Source organism: Anomaloglossus baeobatrachus, chromosome 3, assembly GCF_048569485.1.
Source record: "Anomaloglossus baeobatrachus isolate aAnoBae1 chromosome 3, aAnoBae1.hap1, whole genome shotgun sequence".
Lineage (NCBI taxonomy): Eukaryota > Metazoa > Chordata > Amphibia > Anura > Aromobatidae > Anomaloglossus > Anomaloglossus baeobatrachus.
Genome location: NC_134355.1, coordinates 382,496,897 through 382,514,758, shown reverse-complemented (window position 1 = coordinate 382,514,758; position 17,862 = coordinate 382,496,897). Strand labels below are relative to the sequence as shown.

The following is a 17,862-nucleotide window of genomic DNA, read 5'->3' as shown; positions in this document are numbered from 1 at the left end:
GAAGTCACTATCGATAAGTGATCTGCATTTATTTTATAAGTCACAACGGCATTATAAGCATGAGAGATGTTAGAAACCCAGCTCAGCACTGACACATGTACTATAGTGCAAAATAGCCAATACCCTGGAAATCAAATGAAAATCAGGTCAATTGAAAACTGATCTTCCGTACAATCATATTTGCTGTTAGTTGATGCTTTAGTTATTGAGATTTTTATGGTTCATGCATGCTTTCTACATGGACTTTAAATCTTATTTGTAAAGGTATGTTAAACGTTCAGGTGGAGTTTTTTACATGGATTTTTATATGAGAAATATCTGTCACAAAAAATAAATTTTGGAATGTTTTTTATACCGTTTTTTAGCTTTTTATCTGCATCTAATTCAATCAATGACCAGATTTAGTGCTTTTTTTTACACGCTGGAAAAACGTAGAAAAAAACAATACTATAGGTGAGTTTTCCCCATTTACATTAAAATAAAGCTTAAGTCATTTGAAGTTTTTAGAGTAGAATTTTAAATAGATTTTAGAACAATATTTCCTTCTCAGTCCTCTTAAAAAAACCTGTATTTTAACATAACCTAAGTATACGTTCTCATGATGATCTTTTTATGGGATTTTGATGTTGACATTTTCTGCAACATTTCGGCACCTATTAAGTAAATTTGGTGCGACAATTCTGATCTTTACCCAGCTCATCCCATTTGCCCTGGTGCGGAGGCAATCAGGGTAATATAAGGGGTTATGACAGCTGTGATTTGTGAGCTGCTATGAAGCCCTAGATTAGTAATGGGAGGTGTCTATGGGACCCCCCCATTACTAATCCTGTAGGTGAAAAGAACTAAAACACAAACACTGATAAAATCCTTTATTTGAAATAAAATAAAAATACCCTCTTTCACCCCTTTTTTAACCCCCAAAGCTCCCTTGCAGATCTGCTGTAATTCATACAAAGTTCATTGTGCCAGATTACAATGAACAGAATAAAATGGGGCCTGCATAGCACTGGTAATATTTTTTTAAAAACAATTTTAAAAAATGATATGCAAATATAAAACAAATAATTATTTTTTCTTATCACAAATATATCAAACAATAACATGGATGTAAATCATCAAAAGATTAAAGAGTGGACCATTAGTAACAACCTGGTATTGTTTACATATTAAACACATATTTCTCCCATATGAATTACAACTTGTATTACATTTGACAATCCATATAGCAAGATATATCTTTGGAAGCCATGCTTTTTAACTTTGTAGCACCAAAGCAGAATCGAAATATTGATCCCTGTAAAGGCTGATGAAACCGTAAACCAATCTCTTTGACTGTTCCTTTACAAGAAAAATCTCCCTATTAACTACACCAAATTGAACATCCTATAAAGCTATAATTTTCAACCAAATCAAACATCAATCCTGAGGGATATTAAGTCTTCGCTGTTGATGTAACGTTCCACGTTCCCATTTCTGTTGTTCATAACATTTTTTATAGAGGTAAATGGTCCCATCTGTGGACAGGACCAATTTTATTATCCCATAGCTCCTGACATAATAACATTTTACACAGCAGTAAAAATGTGTAAGACACAAAGGTTCTTTGATCGTGCTGCACTGCAGTAAATTTTACAGGGTTATTGAAAATAAGCCTATATTAGATCTGAAACCACACTACTAACTAAATATAAGATAAAAATATTTTACAAGAAACTATATAGAAATATTTCATTCAATGTGAATAATCTGTAAACAACTCAAATTGGGAGGATTATCTCAAATGTAAGGACATCAAAGCGACAGTGGCATGCTCCTCTTCAGAAGTTTTAGATTTAGTCATCTAACAGAGCCGTTCCCGTGCCCACCAGAGTCCCAATAGAGATTGTAGTTTGACAGTGAGGTGTCAATCACAGGAGGGGGATTGCTGGACTGCCTTGTGCGTCACATCGTAGTCTGAGCAATGATAAGTCCTGCTGCTTAAACAAATACAACAAATAAATTCAAATTGGACCTTGACAAGACAGGTATCCCTGAAATTTTTGTGTTAACCCTTGCAGCATGCCTCCTTCAGATTACATAACAAAAACTTGACGACAGATTCTGTTTTTAGGGCTCATGCGCACGTAACTGCTGATTCTTCTGCAGCAATTTGACAGCACATGTGCGCTTCAAATCGCTGCAGAAACACTGCATAAAGGATGCAGTATTTTTGTTAAAAAAAGTCGATTTCATGCGCTATGGCTGCTGCCCCCACCATGGAAAGAGTAGGAGCTACATCCAGAATGCACAAATAATTGACATGCTGCTTTTATGAACGCACGGATTTGGTTCAAAATTTTAGCACCCAAATCGCTGCGTTCATAAAAGCAACGTGCGCACTGTCATGCACAATCTACATAGATTGTGCAGGGGACGCAGGACGCATGCATTTACGCTGTAGTGCTATACGCAGCGTAAATGCATGCAATTACGCAATGTGCGCATGAGACATATTATTAGTTTCCTACTAAAAATTGCTACTTTAATTATTGAATTTTGAAATAACATTATAAAGTAATAAATGCTCAAAATAACATGGTGAGGTTTTTTTTTTACTTAAAGCATGTATTTTTCAAAAATCATTTTGGTAAAAGGGATTCATTAAAATCTTTGAACTGTTTAGATTCTACAGCCTCTATGCATCACTGTACATAACAGTCTGCAGAATAAATTAACAGTGAATCTGCCAAAAGATCGTTCTGGCAGCTATCTACTACTAATATTTTTCAAATTTGAATTTAGAATTAAAGGTCAATCGTGATGTGGTCCTAAATTGGCTAAGAAAAGAAAGACATAAATTAGAAACTCTGCCATTAGCACAATCTCACTGACAGACACCATTAAACTAGCTATGTACTGTAATACAGAACGAGACCATTAAATTAGTTGTTAGATTTATTTTTTTATTTTTATTTTTTTTTAAAAACCCTACTACACTTTATTATTGTAAAAAAAAAAGATATGGATTTAAATAATAAAATAAAAATTGTCCCCAAATGTCTACATATATTTTATCAGTTCCTTTTAAGAGTTTGTATTGTGCTATGTCCTACTGTGCCACTTGCCACCTGATGGTTTATTCTGGAGATATTTTACCTGGGGGGCATTGGTTCTGGAGAGAATGATTCTAAGATACTGTACAGAAATGGGGCACCATATGTAGGTCTTAGGGCTCTGTTATATGGAGTTAAAGGGACTCTATGTGCCTCCATACAAACGCCATTAACAACAAGGTGCTACTTGTTCTGAGCATTACCTCTGAGTCTGTAGTAAGCCAAATGACTTGCAATGATTTGCTTCACCGATTCTTGTGGGCAAACTTTAACTCCTGTTGTAAAAACTGTTGATCTTTTCGTTCTTAGTCTCTTCAAGTCAAATAGTCGTTTGATTGTTGAAGCTTTAGATATCTTTGTTAATACATCTGGATGTGAAGGAGCTGATGCCGAGCTGTTTTCATGTTTTGATTTGTTTACAATTTCTGCCAAGAAAATATGCACAAGTTAATGTTCCTTTCTAAGATGTATGATACATGAAAAATCAATATAATATGTGCGAGAATACAATCTATTTTGTTCTCATAGAAACCATTTTGTCTTACAACTGAATGATGTCATAGCGCTCAGCTAACACTGATGGGCGGACAAGTTTCACATTTGTATACACACCCCTGCGGCTGTTATTGGTGCATAGTTATTTCTTTGTTTGAGATACTATATAAGCTGGTCACATGACATCATAAAGCAGAAACGTTTAGTACACCACAGTTGTGCTGCATTAATTTCCCAAGCGCCTGTAAAACAAATCTTATTAATTTGGAGTTCCAATGGCATAAGAGGAGTGTATTTTGCTCACAAACACAAGGATCAGTTTAAAATCAGACGGCTCAGGGCTATTCTATTGTATTGGTATTTTCCAACATTTAGAATACAATTTGACAGTTTGTTAACAAAGTGTTGCCATTGTTTATATTAGTGATGAGCGAGCACTATAATGCTTAGGTGCTCAGTACTCGTAATGAGAAGTCAGACACTCGGACGGGCTCGACTCATGTACCGAGTATAATGTAGGTTAATTGTTATGATCCGGAACCATGGAAGACCACCATAAATCATTGGTAAAAGGTGACAAGAGCATTGGCAACTAATCTGGCCGCCATCCCCTTACTAACCATCAACACTAGAAGTAGCCGAGGGGTGAACTAACATCCTGTACACCGCGAACCCAGCCGGAGAACTAGCTATCCTAAAGGAAGGAAAGATGAATAACTCTCTGCCTCAGAAAATAGATAAAGAATAGCAAGCCCCCCACATTCAAAGACTGCGGTGATATAGTTAAACACAATACACAGATAGATGATAGGATTAGCAAAAGGTGAGGCCCTACTGACTAAATAGGACACGATAGGAAAGGGACTGATGGTAGCCAGAGAAAAACCCTAAAAAATCCAAAAACCTGATGGTACAAAAAGCCCTCAGATCGCTAGATCTGAACTCCGTCCTATACCAGGCGCTCTTGTCATACCAATGAACAGAAAGCAGGAACCATTACAAATTCAAGAAGCAACAAACACATGGACTTATAGGAGCAATACTTCAATTACAGCTGCAGGGAGCTTCCCAACTAAGCCACTGAGAGAGAAGATTCCTGCATGCAAATAAACTGACAATAACCACAGCAAATGACAAACTCAGATAAGAGCAAAAATAACCAAACAACAAATAAAGAGCCACGCACTTATCTGGGGTAGAAGTGGTCTGGAGCAGGATGAATCAGGCTGGTGAACAAAGAACAACTGACATCCGGCATAGCCTGCCAGCAGACCAGGGTTTAAATAGGCAGAGAGTTAGCAATGGAAATGCCCATTGCTCAACACACCTGATCTCTGTCCAAACCATTCCTGGCCACAAGAGGGAGCCTCACAGCAGCAAAAGCATAACTGACATTCACAACAGTTAATGGTGGTTTCAAGCATTTTTCTTGAAAATCTTCCAGAAAAATGCTCGAGTTCCCCATTGTCTTCCATTATACTCGTGTACTCGGTCACGCCCATACAAACATCCAACTTCTCTTTATGAGTACCGAGCACCCAAGCATGGTAGTGCTCACTCTTCACTATTCAGTAATACTTTTGTCATGTACTAGTCAACAGCCGTCAATACCTGGGCACAAACACTTTCTACGCGAGTTTAGTGATTTAGTGGCTTTAGCCTTTCCTTAATCCCTCGCAATACTCTGATTCTCAAAATGGGACAAAAAGAACTTTAAAAATGAAAGGAAAATGCACACTACCACTTTATTATAGCATTTTGTTAAGCTCACCAAATGGATCCCCAATAATTAATACAATGAAATCGCAATTTTTTTTATCTTTTGTGTTTACACCTATTTCCTCATAGATTGTAAGTTTGTACTGTATGTGCTTAACTATGTGTTAGTAATATCATATATTTTTTGTGCTGAGGAATATGTTGGCGCTATAGAAAGTAATAATAATAATAAGTTTTTCAAGATGGCAGATTAATTTTAAAAACTGATATGAAATAAAATGCCCTGATGGTGTAAATAGTATTGGATGTATTTGCTACTATCATTTCTGGAAAATGCATATATCTACAGATTTGGTGATTAAAGTTACAAAATCACTAGAAACTGTTGAAGGCAACAATTATTGTGCTTGAATTGTTTTTATTCTCATGAGTTAGCACCTATCAAGAAACATACTGCCTTAGCGTCCGTTTACAATGCCTTTTTCCTTATAATCACGCAGTGTCAACAGGCTGCTATTCATTGGGTGAAAATCTTTTAGTTTATAAAATCAGAACATAGGTGGTGAGAACAATGATATTCTATGTGAACAGAACGATCTGATTTACAATTATTTTTCTATATGCATCAAAAGCATGGTAAGATTCTCTAGACATACTTACTATTAAAGGGAATCTGTCAACAGCTTTTTGCTATTTAATTTGAGAGCAGCATAATGTAGTCATTGAGAGTCTGATTCCAGGGATGTGTCCCTTATTAGGATGTATGCTGTAGTTTCCATACATTCAGTGTTTTATCAGCAGGAGATTATAACTACAGTACTACGTCTGGAGTGCGGACTAGTCAGGCTTATTTGTGTAAACCCGCTTCCACCACTTTTTGGCAGCTTACTGACAATGCAAAATGTACACATGAAGTTTCCAGTAAGGGGAGTGGACGGGGTTATTCACAGTTTAGCATTCTGCCCACTGCTACATCTAAGGCCTCTGTCACACGTTCGTGCCTCCGATACATGTTTGGCAGTTTTTTCACGTACCGGAGACACATACACACGTACACCAATGTTACCCTATGGTAACAGGCACATTAACGTAAATCCACACAGAACGTGTGTCCGTGTGGATTGTACGTGTACCCATGTGCTCCATACGGTGGCATGTCCGTTTTTCTCCGGCAGCACGGGTGTCACACGGCCTGCAACCGTACCACACGGATGTAGTGTGCATGCGGTCCCGTGTGACATGCACCGGAGAAACACACGCGTCATTGTAAAAATACAAAAAAAACATACTCACCTCCACCAGTCCTGCAGTCTCTGCTGCGGCTGTCACATGCATCCGACACCCAGTGAATTTGAACAACGCGTCTTCTTCACTGGGGGCCGGAAGCAGCGTCAGCGGGGCATGGCCTGTGCCGGATACTGTCATTCAGCACCACAGACAGCTCCGGAAGAAACAGGCAAGGCGCCGCTTTCCGTTCTCCGTGTGTTATTACGTATAACACACGGAGAACACGCATGTGCCACAAACACGGGACCTCGGAGAGCAAACCACCCTTTTAACACGTACGTGAAAAAACGGTTCGTTTTTTTCACGTGCGTGTGACAGAGGCCTAACACAGAGAGGACAAGGATTACAGCAAAACTGCACCAATCAGTCCAGTAGGTGACACATCAATGGAATCAGTCTCTCTGTATCTAGATTATGCTGCTCTCAGATCCCATAACAAGAACATGCTGACAGATTGCCATTAAATGAGAACAAAACATATAGCTTACTGATGATTGTTTGACACCATATATCCTTTAAAGTAAATGAGCCCTTTGATATTCCCCTATTGACTCAATATGTTTATTCATTGATGAACATGGACTCATTTTTTAGAAATAATATAGTTCATTGTTTGGCGATTGACTATTATTTGATAGGTGCTAAATCCATGGATAGTTGTAACATTCTCAATATGAAACAAAGAAAAACATGCTTCAAATCCCTTTTACAATGAAGTATATAGAACATGCTTAAAGGGGCAGTGACGTCTCTGTATGCTGTCAAGTACTCTGACATGGCGCACTGACAGTGTAGGCTGCTCTGTTTTACCATCTTTACTGATCTCAGCTGGCAGAGCAGAGCACGCTGTCACTGTTCAAATTGCACAATGACTGCTTGCAGGGACCAGATCAGACCCTGAAACAAACATCACTGATGATGTTTAGTACCAGGTAGTGGGCAAAGGCTGAGAGAGAGACAGCAGCCTTTGCCTCCTGATGACACTTCATTTCAGTATCCCAACATTCACTGGGAGTTTCAAACAAAGCATCATGAGAACAGGAAGTAGGGGAAAAAAATGAGTAGTTGTTAGTCTAGTAAGGGAAGGGTAGGGAATTTTAATGAAGCCATATTTGAAATTAGTTTAGATTGGGGCAATAAATAGATTGGGACTTAGATTGAAATTAATTTAACTTTTGAATCACCCCTTTACTGAAAAATAATACATTTGCAACATGTAAGAGAATAGTTGCACTAAACTTAAAGAAAATTAGCAAAACATCTCTCCTTACTTGGCCCTTTCCATGGTATCAAAGAAAACATATCCATCTGGTTTCCAAAGGGTTTGTTAGTTTGATAAGTTTATTTTCTAGTCTAATCCAAAAAGTATTAATATTTGTTATAAACAATCTAGCCACCTAGAAATGCCGTAAGCAGGTAGTATAATATTTTAATTTATATTATATTTTCTGGTACGCTGATTTTCAGTCATTGGGGCTTGAAGCAGTTCAGAACTGGCATACAATGCAAAGCATGGTGAACAGATAACTTTACAAGCTGCCAAGAATAATAGCGGTTTGTTGCCTGAGGTGCAAGAAAATAAATTGTATTTGAATCTTCAACTTTAAACATCAGTGTTCTTATATATGAATTTTGTGTCTTGGTAAAGTCTATCTTTGCCACACTGAGTTCTTTATTGGGCAATGAAGCAACTGCAGGAAATGTATTTACTTCTCACCATTGAACTTATATGATGCATGCTTATTGGAGGATATATCAACTATAACACTATTGTATTTACAACATACGGTACTTTTGTAATTGAAGATTGTGAGAATGACTGAAATTATATGTGGGGTGTCTACTTTCATACTAAATGCCGTACTGTAGAGTAGTTGCCAAACCATTGTTCTTCTAAATGCCGATTGTTAGTGGCGTACATAGAAATCACAGTAAATGTCCTAATTGGGCCCCTCTCCTCTCAACACGCCCCCTCAAAAAATCTGCAAAGTAGGTGGAGGTCAAACCTCAAAACTTTTAAAATCAGGGAGAAGGCCGCGTGGTATGCAGGTTCACAGTACTTATGCCAATACAAAAGCCCCATAGTGTTCTGACTCCTGACTATATTCCTTCCATAACCCATATTGATCATACACAATGCTCCCCAAACTAACCCTCAACAATTCTCCCCAAACTACATGATACTCTTACAGTGAATTCTCCTCAACACATTATGATGACACCACAGTTCCTTCCACAGCTTGATGCTTCCACACTGACCTCAACACAGTATAACTCACACAACATGATGCACCAAAAGTGCCCCCCACACAGCCCCTATACACAGTATGATGACCCAACAAGCCCCACATGCAGTATGAGGCCCTCACACACAGCATGATTATATCCACACACCCCCACAGACAATATAGGAGGTCTTATCTTCTGCCCACAGAATAATCTCACTGACGGTGCCATTCCCAACACAGTATCAAGGCACACACACACACACACACACACACACACACTATGATTGTCACGACTACCAGAGGCCACAAGTTCAAAAAGGCTACCTCGGACAGACTTGGCACAAGCCATGATATCTGACAGATTTCATAGGAACCTTGACTATATGACATGAAACCTTGTATAGAGATCTGGTCTTACAATTGGGTCCACTAGATTGTTTCCACAGAAGGGCTGCCATCTGGAGTAGCAAATCAGAGGCTGGAAGAGTAGTCAAGTAGGGTCAAAACCAAGACGTAACATTAGGGACAAAATTAAAAAGCAAGCAGATAGTCAAATCTCATTCCAAGTGAAAAGGAGTACATTTCAGCCTACCATAGCCATGTGATCCTAACCACCTAGGGTGCACAGATGAAGAAAAGGGGCGGTCCAGCCCTGCAGAAGTCAATCTAAATAAGAGTAAGTAGCAATCTAGCACCCGTAGTCCAGTCTTCAGTGAAAATTAAGACATCCTTTATTCACAAAACATGTTTAAAACATGCAGAACAGCCTTATGCATTTCAGGTCATAGAGACCCTTACTCATAGGAAGTACATATACAAATAAAAACACCATATATACAATGCTGAAGACAGGAAATGACGAACAGATGAAACTAATTGATTAGGATACGCAATGCAAAATTAACCCTTCCTTGTGCAAACAGTTGAGTTTGAAAACAAGAACGTGATAAGATACAAAATGCAGGCATGAATGCAATTATTATCATAAATATCAAAATTATTATGTAACCATCATAATGGTGGACTCACTTTTATAAACAAGACATAATAGAAACTAAAAATATATATGTCTACAAGCGCAAAATAAATATACAAAAGTTATGTGTTTCGTCTTAAATGTGACTGTTTAGATATTGAAATGACAAATATATTGTAATATTTGTGATGACATGCCTCCTCTGATTCCCCTTTGGACACCTGACAGCAGTGCACTTTGATTGCTTGTGACACATGACAGCATCAGTCCTACTTTATCTCTGGGACTTTTGGTGCTGCTTTGGAGGAAATGATGGAGTTAATTTTGGTCTAGGTTTTAATCAGTACTTCCTAAGACCCTTGTCAGTCAATAGTGTTGTTGTTATGTATATACTGCTGTGCTATATATATATATAAATATATATATATAAATATATTGCAAAAAACTGACCAGAAACTGGCTTATATGAACAGAACAAACCTTCAGCTGCAAGTAGTCATGATAATAATTGCATTCATGCCTGCGTTTTGTATCTTATCACGTTCTTGTTTTCAAACTCAATTGTTTGTACTGGAAAGGGTTAATTTTACATTGCCTAATCAATGTGTTCCATCTGTCAATCATTTCCTGCCTTCAGCATTGTATATATTGTGTTTTTATTTGTATATGTACTACCTATGGCTATGAGTAAGGGTCTCTATGACCTGAAACGCGTAAGGCTGTTCTGATTTTAAACATGTATGTTTTTAACAAGTTTTGTGAATAAAGGATGTCCTAATTTTCACTGAAGACTGGACTACGGGTGCTGGATTACCACTTACTCTTATTTAGTCAAATATCATGCCGAGGTAAAAAAAAATGGGATTAATCATGAAAAACCAACAGGAGCATAGCACAGCAGTATATACATAACAACAACACTATTGACTGACAAGGGTCTCAGGAAGTACTGATTAAAACCTAGACCAAAATTAACTCCATCATTTCCTCCAAAGCAGCACCAAAAGTCCCAGAGATAAAGTAGGACTGATGCTATAATGTGTCACAAGCAATCAAAGTGCACTGCTGTCTAGTGTCCAAAGGGGAATCAGAGGAGGCATGTCACCACAAATATTACAATGATGCAGGTATGTACCCCGACACACAATATGATGTCTACCACAGCACTCCACTCAGTATTGAATGCTGATTGATGGCCCTACAGTCTCCGCATCACACACATAAGATGATGCGCTCACAAGGCATAATGTACCCCATTACTAGTGTGAGACATGTAACGCCTGTCTTTCACCAGGTTCTTGCTACCTAATCTAAGAGTAGCCTAATGTTGAGACACAGACCCTGATTCCAGCAAGATATCACCTATTGGGCTGCTTGTTGTAGTTTTAAAAAAAACACTGTTATTGCAGCAGCAAATTATCACTAAAAGACTACTAAATCTACTGGCATGTAGTTCAATCATGCCCTCTTCACCGATTGCCAGCTTTCTGCTTATGCACAGTGCACACAAAAAACTGGGTGAGGTAAGGCTAGTTTCACACATCCTTCTTTTCGCCGGTTTGGCGGATCCGGCGCACTCCAGTACAGTATGATACAGTACAATGGCAGCGCTGTAACTTCCGCGTCACATGCTCTGGTCACATGACAACATGTCATGACCGGAGCTTGTCGCGCTGCCACTGTACTGTATACACTGTACTGGAGTGCGCCAGATCCACCAAACCGGCGAAAAGAAGGATGTGTGAAACTAGCCTTAACAGGACTCAACTTTCAGAATACTGGTAGATCTGGTGCAGAAAAAACTGATTCTTATCAAAACATGTAGCATCCAGTATAGTAAGTGACACACCACTGGAACCATGTTCTCTGCCCTTACATCATGCTGCTCTGAGATGAGGTCCAAAAACATGGTCAAGGATTCCCCTTAATACTATAATGTGGAGACATAATGGGGGAAAAAAAATAAAAAATGGTTGAAGCCAACATGGAACACGTCTTTTCTTAAGAAGAGATTCACTGAGTTAGCTGATCAGATGTGCATGTAAGGGTACCTTCACACTTAGCGATGCAGCAGCGATCCGACCAGCGATCTGACCTGGTCAGGATCGCTGCTGCATCGCTACATGGTCGCTGGTGAGCTGTCAAACAGGCAGATCTCACCAGCGACCACTGAACAGCCCCCAGCCAGCAGCGACGTGCAAGCGACGCTGCGCTTGCACGGAGCCGCCGACTGGAAGCTGCGGAGACTGGTAACTAAGGTAAACATCGGGTATGGTTACCCGATGTTTACATTAGTTACCAGCGCTGTGTGCAGAGAGCAGGGAGCCGCGCACACTGAGCGCTGGCTCCTTGCTCTCCTAGCTGCTGTACACATCGGGTTAATTAACCCGATGTGTAATGCAGCTACATGTGCAGAGAGCAGGGAGCAGCGCACACTGCTTAGCGCTGGCTCCTTGCTCTCCTAGCTGCTGTACACATCGGGTTAATTAACCCGATGTGTACAGCAGCTACATGTGCAGAGAGCCGGAGCCGGCAGCACAGGCAGCGTGAGAGCTGCGGAGGCTGGTAACTAAGGTAAATATCGGGTAACCACCTTGGTTACCCGATGTTTATCTTGGTTACAGCTTACCTCAGCTGTCAGATGCTGGCTCCTGCTCCCTGCTCGCTTCATTTGTCGCTCTCTCGCTGTCACACACAGCGATCTGTGTGTCACAGCGGGAGAGCGGCTTTGAAGAAAACGAACCAGGGCTGTGTGTAACGAGCAGCGATCTCGCAGCAGGGGCCGGATCGCTGCTCATTGTCACACACAGCGAGATCGCTAATGATGTCACTGCTGCGTCACAAAAAGCGTGACTCAGCAGCGATCTCGGCAGCGAGCTCGCTGTGTGTGAAGCACCCCTAAGGAAATGAGATGTACAAAGAAGACAGATGTGAAAAGATATAGGAATTAGGAAGATTGAGGGAGGATTAATCCCACTGCTATTGCAACTAGAAAGTGATGGATGAGAGATAACATAGAAAGGAATGGATGGGAATGAATCTAGAGCGGGAGGAAGATTAATTCTCAGAGTTAATTCAAAGAAATTCTGGAAGTATGTTGAAAGGGCTCAAGAAATACATGAGTTCACCATGAGTTATCCATCACTAAATGCTCAGATTGTGCTTATATATGATAAGCTAAATTAAATACAAAATTAGAATCACACAAGTCATAAGTAGAGATGATTGAATCTTTTGATATTTAGGTTCATTAGGTTCAATTAATTTTCCAAAAAAATTTGATTCACATCAACTAGCCACCAATCTTAGTACTACAACACCTCTGTTTTCTCAGAAAAAAAACATGCAGCACTCATGTCTCCTGGCACTCATTTGAACCTCTTTCTAGCTCATACAGTGCCTACAAGTAGTATTCAACCCCCTGCAGATTTAGCAGGTTTGATAAGATGCAAATAAGTTAGAGCCTGCAAACTTCAAACAAGAGCAGGATTTGTGAACAGATGCATAAATCTTACAAACCAACAAGTTATGTTGCTCAGTTAAATTTTAATACATTTTCAACATAAAAGTGTGGGTCAATTATTATTCAACCCCTAGGTTTAATATTTTGTGGAATAACCCTTGTTTGCAATTACAGCTAATAATCGTCTTTTATAAGACCTGATCAGGCCGGCACAGGTCTCTGGAGTTATCTTGGCCCACCCCTCCATGCAGATCTTCTCCAAGTTATCTAGGTTCTTTGGGTGTCTCATGTGGACTTTAATCTTGAGCTCCTTCTACAAGTTTTCAATTGGGTTAAGGTCAGGAGACTGACTAGGCCACTGCAACACCTTGATTTTTTCCCTCTTGAACCAGGCCTTGGTTTTCTTGGCTGTGTGCTTTGGGTCGTTGTCTTGTTGGAAGATGAAATGACGACCCATCTTAAGATCCTTGATGGAGGAGCGCAGGTTCTTGGCCAAAATCTCCAGGTAGGCTGTGCTATCCATCTTCCCATGGATGCGGACCAGATGGCCAGGCCCCTTGGCTGAGAAACAGCCCCACAGCATGATGCTGCCACCACCGTGCTTGACTGTAGGGATGGTATTCTTGGGGTCGTATGCAGTGCCATCCAGTCTCCAAACGTCACGTGTGTGGTTGGCACCAAAGATCTCGATCTTGGTCTCATCAGACCAGAGAACCTTGAACCAGTCTGTCTCAGAGTCCTCCAAGTGATCATGAGCAAACTGTAGACGAGCCTTGACATGACGCTTTGAAAGTAAAAGGTACCTTACGGCCTCGTCTGGAACAGAGACCATTGCGGTGGAGTACGTTACTTATGGTATTGACTGAAACCAATGTCCCCACTGCCATGAGATCTTCCCGGAGCTCCTTCCTTGTTGTCCTTGGGTTAGCCTTGACTCTTCGGACAAGCCTGGCCTCGGCACGGGTGGAAACTTTCAAAGGCTGTCCAGGCCGTGGAAGGCTAACAGTAGTTCCATAAGCCTTCCACTTCCGGATGATGCTCCCAACAGTGGAGACAGGTAGGCCCAACTCCTTGGAAAGGGTTTTGTACCCCTTGCCAGCCTTGTGACCCTCCACGATCTTGTCTCTGATGGCCTTGGAATGCTCCTTTGTCTTCCCATGTTGACCAAGTATGAGTGCTGTTCACAAGTTTGGGGAGGGTCTTAATTAGTCAGAAAAGGCTGGAAAAAGAGATAATTAATCCAAACATGTGAAGCTCATTGTTCTTTGTGCCTGAAATACTTCTTAATACTTTAGGGGAACCAAACAGAATTCTTGTGGTTTGAGGGGTTGAATAATAAATGACCCTCTGAATAAACTTTTCACAACTTAAAAAAAAAAAGAAAAAAAGAAATAACATTCTTTTTTGCTGCAGTGCATTTCACACTTCCAGGCTGATCTACAGTCCAAATGTCACAATGCCAAGTTAATTCCGAATGTGTAAACCAGCTAAATCTGCAGGGGGTTGAATACTACTTGTAGGCACTGTATATACAAACATAGATGGGCATAGGTGAGGAATGGCAACCTGTAGTAACTATCTTTACTAAAATACTGCTCTGGAAGGAATTTTAGGCTTCTTAAATTCTAAAAATTATCCAAAAATGGATTAATTTTTGTGGCACCTGCCTTCCTTGCATTTGTTTATAATAAAGGCAGTGAAAACAGAAGAATAAGTGGCTTTTTCTAAGGGGTGATGGAAAAACTATTCGTGTTTTGGAGTATCAAGAGCTAGGTTCTATTATAAAGGAAGAAGCAATAGCTTTTTCAAAAAACAATAAATGTGATTGTGCTGTTTTGAAAGAAAAGAAACTAGGAGATAAAAAAAATATTATTTTTTTTACGATCTGCAACTGGTTTGCTATTATCTATATGACTAAACAATAAAAATGACTTTTTATAAATCTGTCCAAAAATATTACTTTTGTTTTCCCAGGGAATAAGAACCAGTTAGCTGTTTAGTAGTGTTGAGCAAGTAGTTAACTACTGTAATCGTACTCGCTATGCTGTTAGTGGGTACTGTCCACAACTCGCATATTCGTTCCGAGTAGCGGGCGCAATGTAAGTCAATGAAAAATACTCGCTAAGTAGCGAGTAACCCGAAAACCGTACTATTCGCTACTCGCATGAAAAGTACGGCTTTCGGGTTACTTCACTACTTAGCGAGTATTTCCCATTGACTTACATTGCGCCCGCTACTCGTAACGAATATGCTAGTAGCGGACAGTACTCTCTAACAGCATAGCGAGTATGAATAGTCTACTACTCACTCAACACTACTGTTTAGTGAAGAAGCAATAACTGGTCAACAATCCATGAAAAATTATTCCTATATTTGAAGCTGCTCCAAGTTTGTGTATCACCAAGTTGGTACACTTGTCAGTAGTACAATTTAGCTTTATAACACACTATACGATCACAGGAGATCTACATGGGCAATTAGCAGCAGTGGTAGAAAATGCACAGTGTGGCGCCCCTGTGGTTAGGTGCTACAGGGGAATACAGCACCTTAATATCAAGGTGCAGTGACCGTTGGTAACAGGTGAAAGAGAGAGGAAATGCAGAGTCTTATATTAGATTGAGTAACATTGACTCAGCAGCCCCTACCTTCATATTCCTGAGACTGTTTATATAGTAGATCCATAGGGGGGTGGAGCCTAGCTGAGCGTGAGATGCAACATAATTAACAGGATGACTGAGTGACAGTTGGTCAGTTAACAGTCAGTCATTAAGGAGCGACAAGAAGAGATGAGAGTAAATGGATGACGGAAAGAAGGGCTAGAAATAACATAGGCCTGACGTTCTGAGTGAGGGTACCCCAAAAGAAAAGAAAGACACAAGAAAAGGGGTAACCCAGATGGAAAGGGGACGCTTTATGTCTGGCAAGAGCCGACTGAAGAGTTCAGGTCGACACCGGTATAACGGAGCTGAGGAGGTTTGTCAGGTTTATCCCCAAATCATTGATCGTTAACCTGGGATCATAAATAAGAGGAGTCCCGGTACCCATCAAGAGTCTGACTACTAACCCCAAGCCGAGTTCACAACGCCTTTGCGGGATAGATAAAGAAATCATGCAGCATCAGACCCCTGGGAAAACCAGTGATGAGACTAATAAGTGGGTTAAAGAGGGAGTCACAGAGCCCTAGGAGCAGGGACCGAGAAAGAGACAAAGAAAGGTTACCTCAGAGAGAGACTCTGTCATTAAATCTCCTCCGAAACGTGTGACCATTTGCCTTCTGATAACCGAACTGTTTCTGCTGTGAACTGTGCGAAACAAACCAGATGCTAGTAAAAAGGACTTGTTTGAACTGACAGTGCTTTTTTTGCATCAGTACGCGCCGGTACGGCGTACCGGAAAATCTGAAGAGCGCCTCTGGCTCTGTCCACATTGCTAATTTGTAAACTATACAAATTAGCCATGTGGAGCAGAGGCACAAGCCAGAGGCGTCTCTAGGGGGTGCTGTCGGGCTGCCTGATGTGGCGGTGTGGAAGTCTGCCGGGATGGGAGCCGCTATTCTCTGAGCATAGCTGTCACGCTGACAGCCGCACTCATAGAAAGTGCAGCGCGTGGCTCCCACTGCTCAATTGTCCTTGCATCTGTCAGACGCGAGGACATTTGGAGCGGTGACGCCGGCGCTGACTTCCGGGTCAGTGTGACGGCTTTCATGGGATTAGGTCAGCTGATCAGACTGCTGACCCGGAAGTCAGCGCTGCAGCGCGGAGGCGGCAGAGAAACGCTGATAAGTGCTCCACTGTGGCGCTGAAGAAGACACGGAGGAGGAACATTATGGGGTAAGAGGGGAGTATTTATGAAACAGTATGGGGGACAGAGGGTGGGGGATGGAACTATCTGTGGACACACTATGGGGGGGACAGAGGGTGGGAAATGGGAACTATCTGTGGACACACTTTGGAGGGACAAAGCGTGGGGAGGGGGCAATATGTATATACACAGTATGGGTGGGGGAGGGAACTATCTGTGGACAGAGTATGGTGGGAAGAGAGGATGGGGAGGGGGAAGTATCTTTGGACACAGTATGGAGAGAGAGGATTAGGTTTCATGCATGGGGAGAGAGAGGATGAGGTTTCATGCATGGTGACAGAGAGGATGAGGGGGTGATGCATGGGGACAGATAGGATGAGGGGTGATGCATGGAGACAGAGGATGAGGGGTGATGCATGGGGACAGAGTAATGCATGGGGACAGAGGATGAGGGGTAATGCATGGGGACAGAGGATATGGGGTGATGCATGGGGACAGAGAGGATGAGGAGTAATGCATGGGGACAGATGATGAGGGGTAATGCATTGGGACAGAGGATGAGTGGTGATGCATGGGGACAGAGAGGATGAGGGGTGATGCATGGGGACAGAGAGGATGAGGGGTGATGCATGGGGACAGAGGATGAGGGGTGATGCATGGGGACAGAGAAAATGAGGTTTCATGCATGGGGACAAAGAAGATGTGGAGCAAACTGGAAAGAAATTTTGAGAACACAGAATAAAGAGTGACATGGTATGAGGAGCAAGTGGGCAGGATGGGGAGTGAAGTGGAAAAGTATAT

The 17,862-nt window shown here is 41.0% G+C and overlaps 1 protein-coding gene across 1 annotated transcript in view; it reads right to left on the bottom strand.

The window, feature by feature from the left end:
* The window catches only part of IMPG1 (interphotoreceptor matrix proteoglycan 1), a 601,870-nt gene that overhangs the window by 540,356 nt on the left and 43,652 nt on the right, over positions 1 to 17,862 (bottom strand). The window contains exon 3 of the mRNA XM_075341503.1: positions 3,296 to 3,517. Coding sequence (XP_075197618.1) covers positions 3,296 to 3,517 — 222 coding nt within the window. The remainder of the gene's footprint in view (positions 1 to 3,295; positions 3,518 to 17,862) is intronic.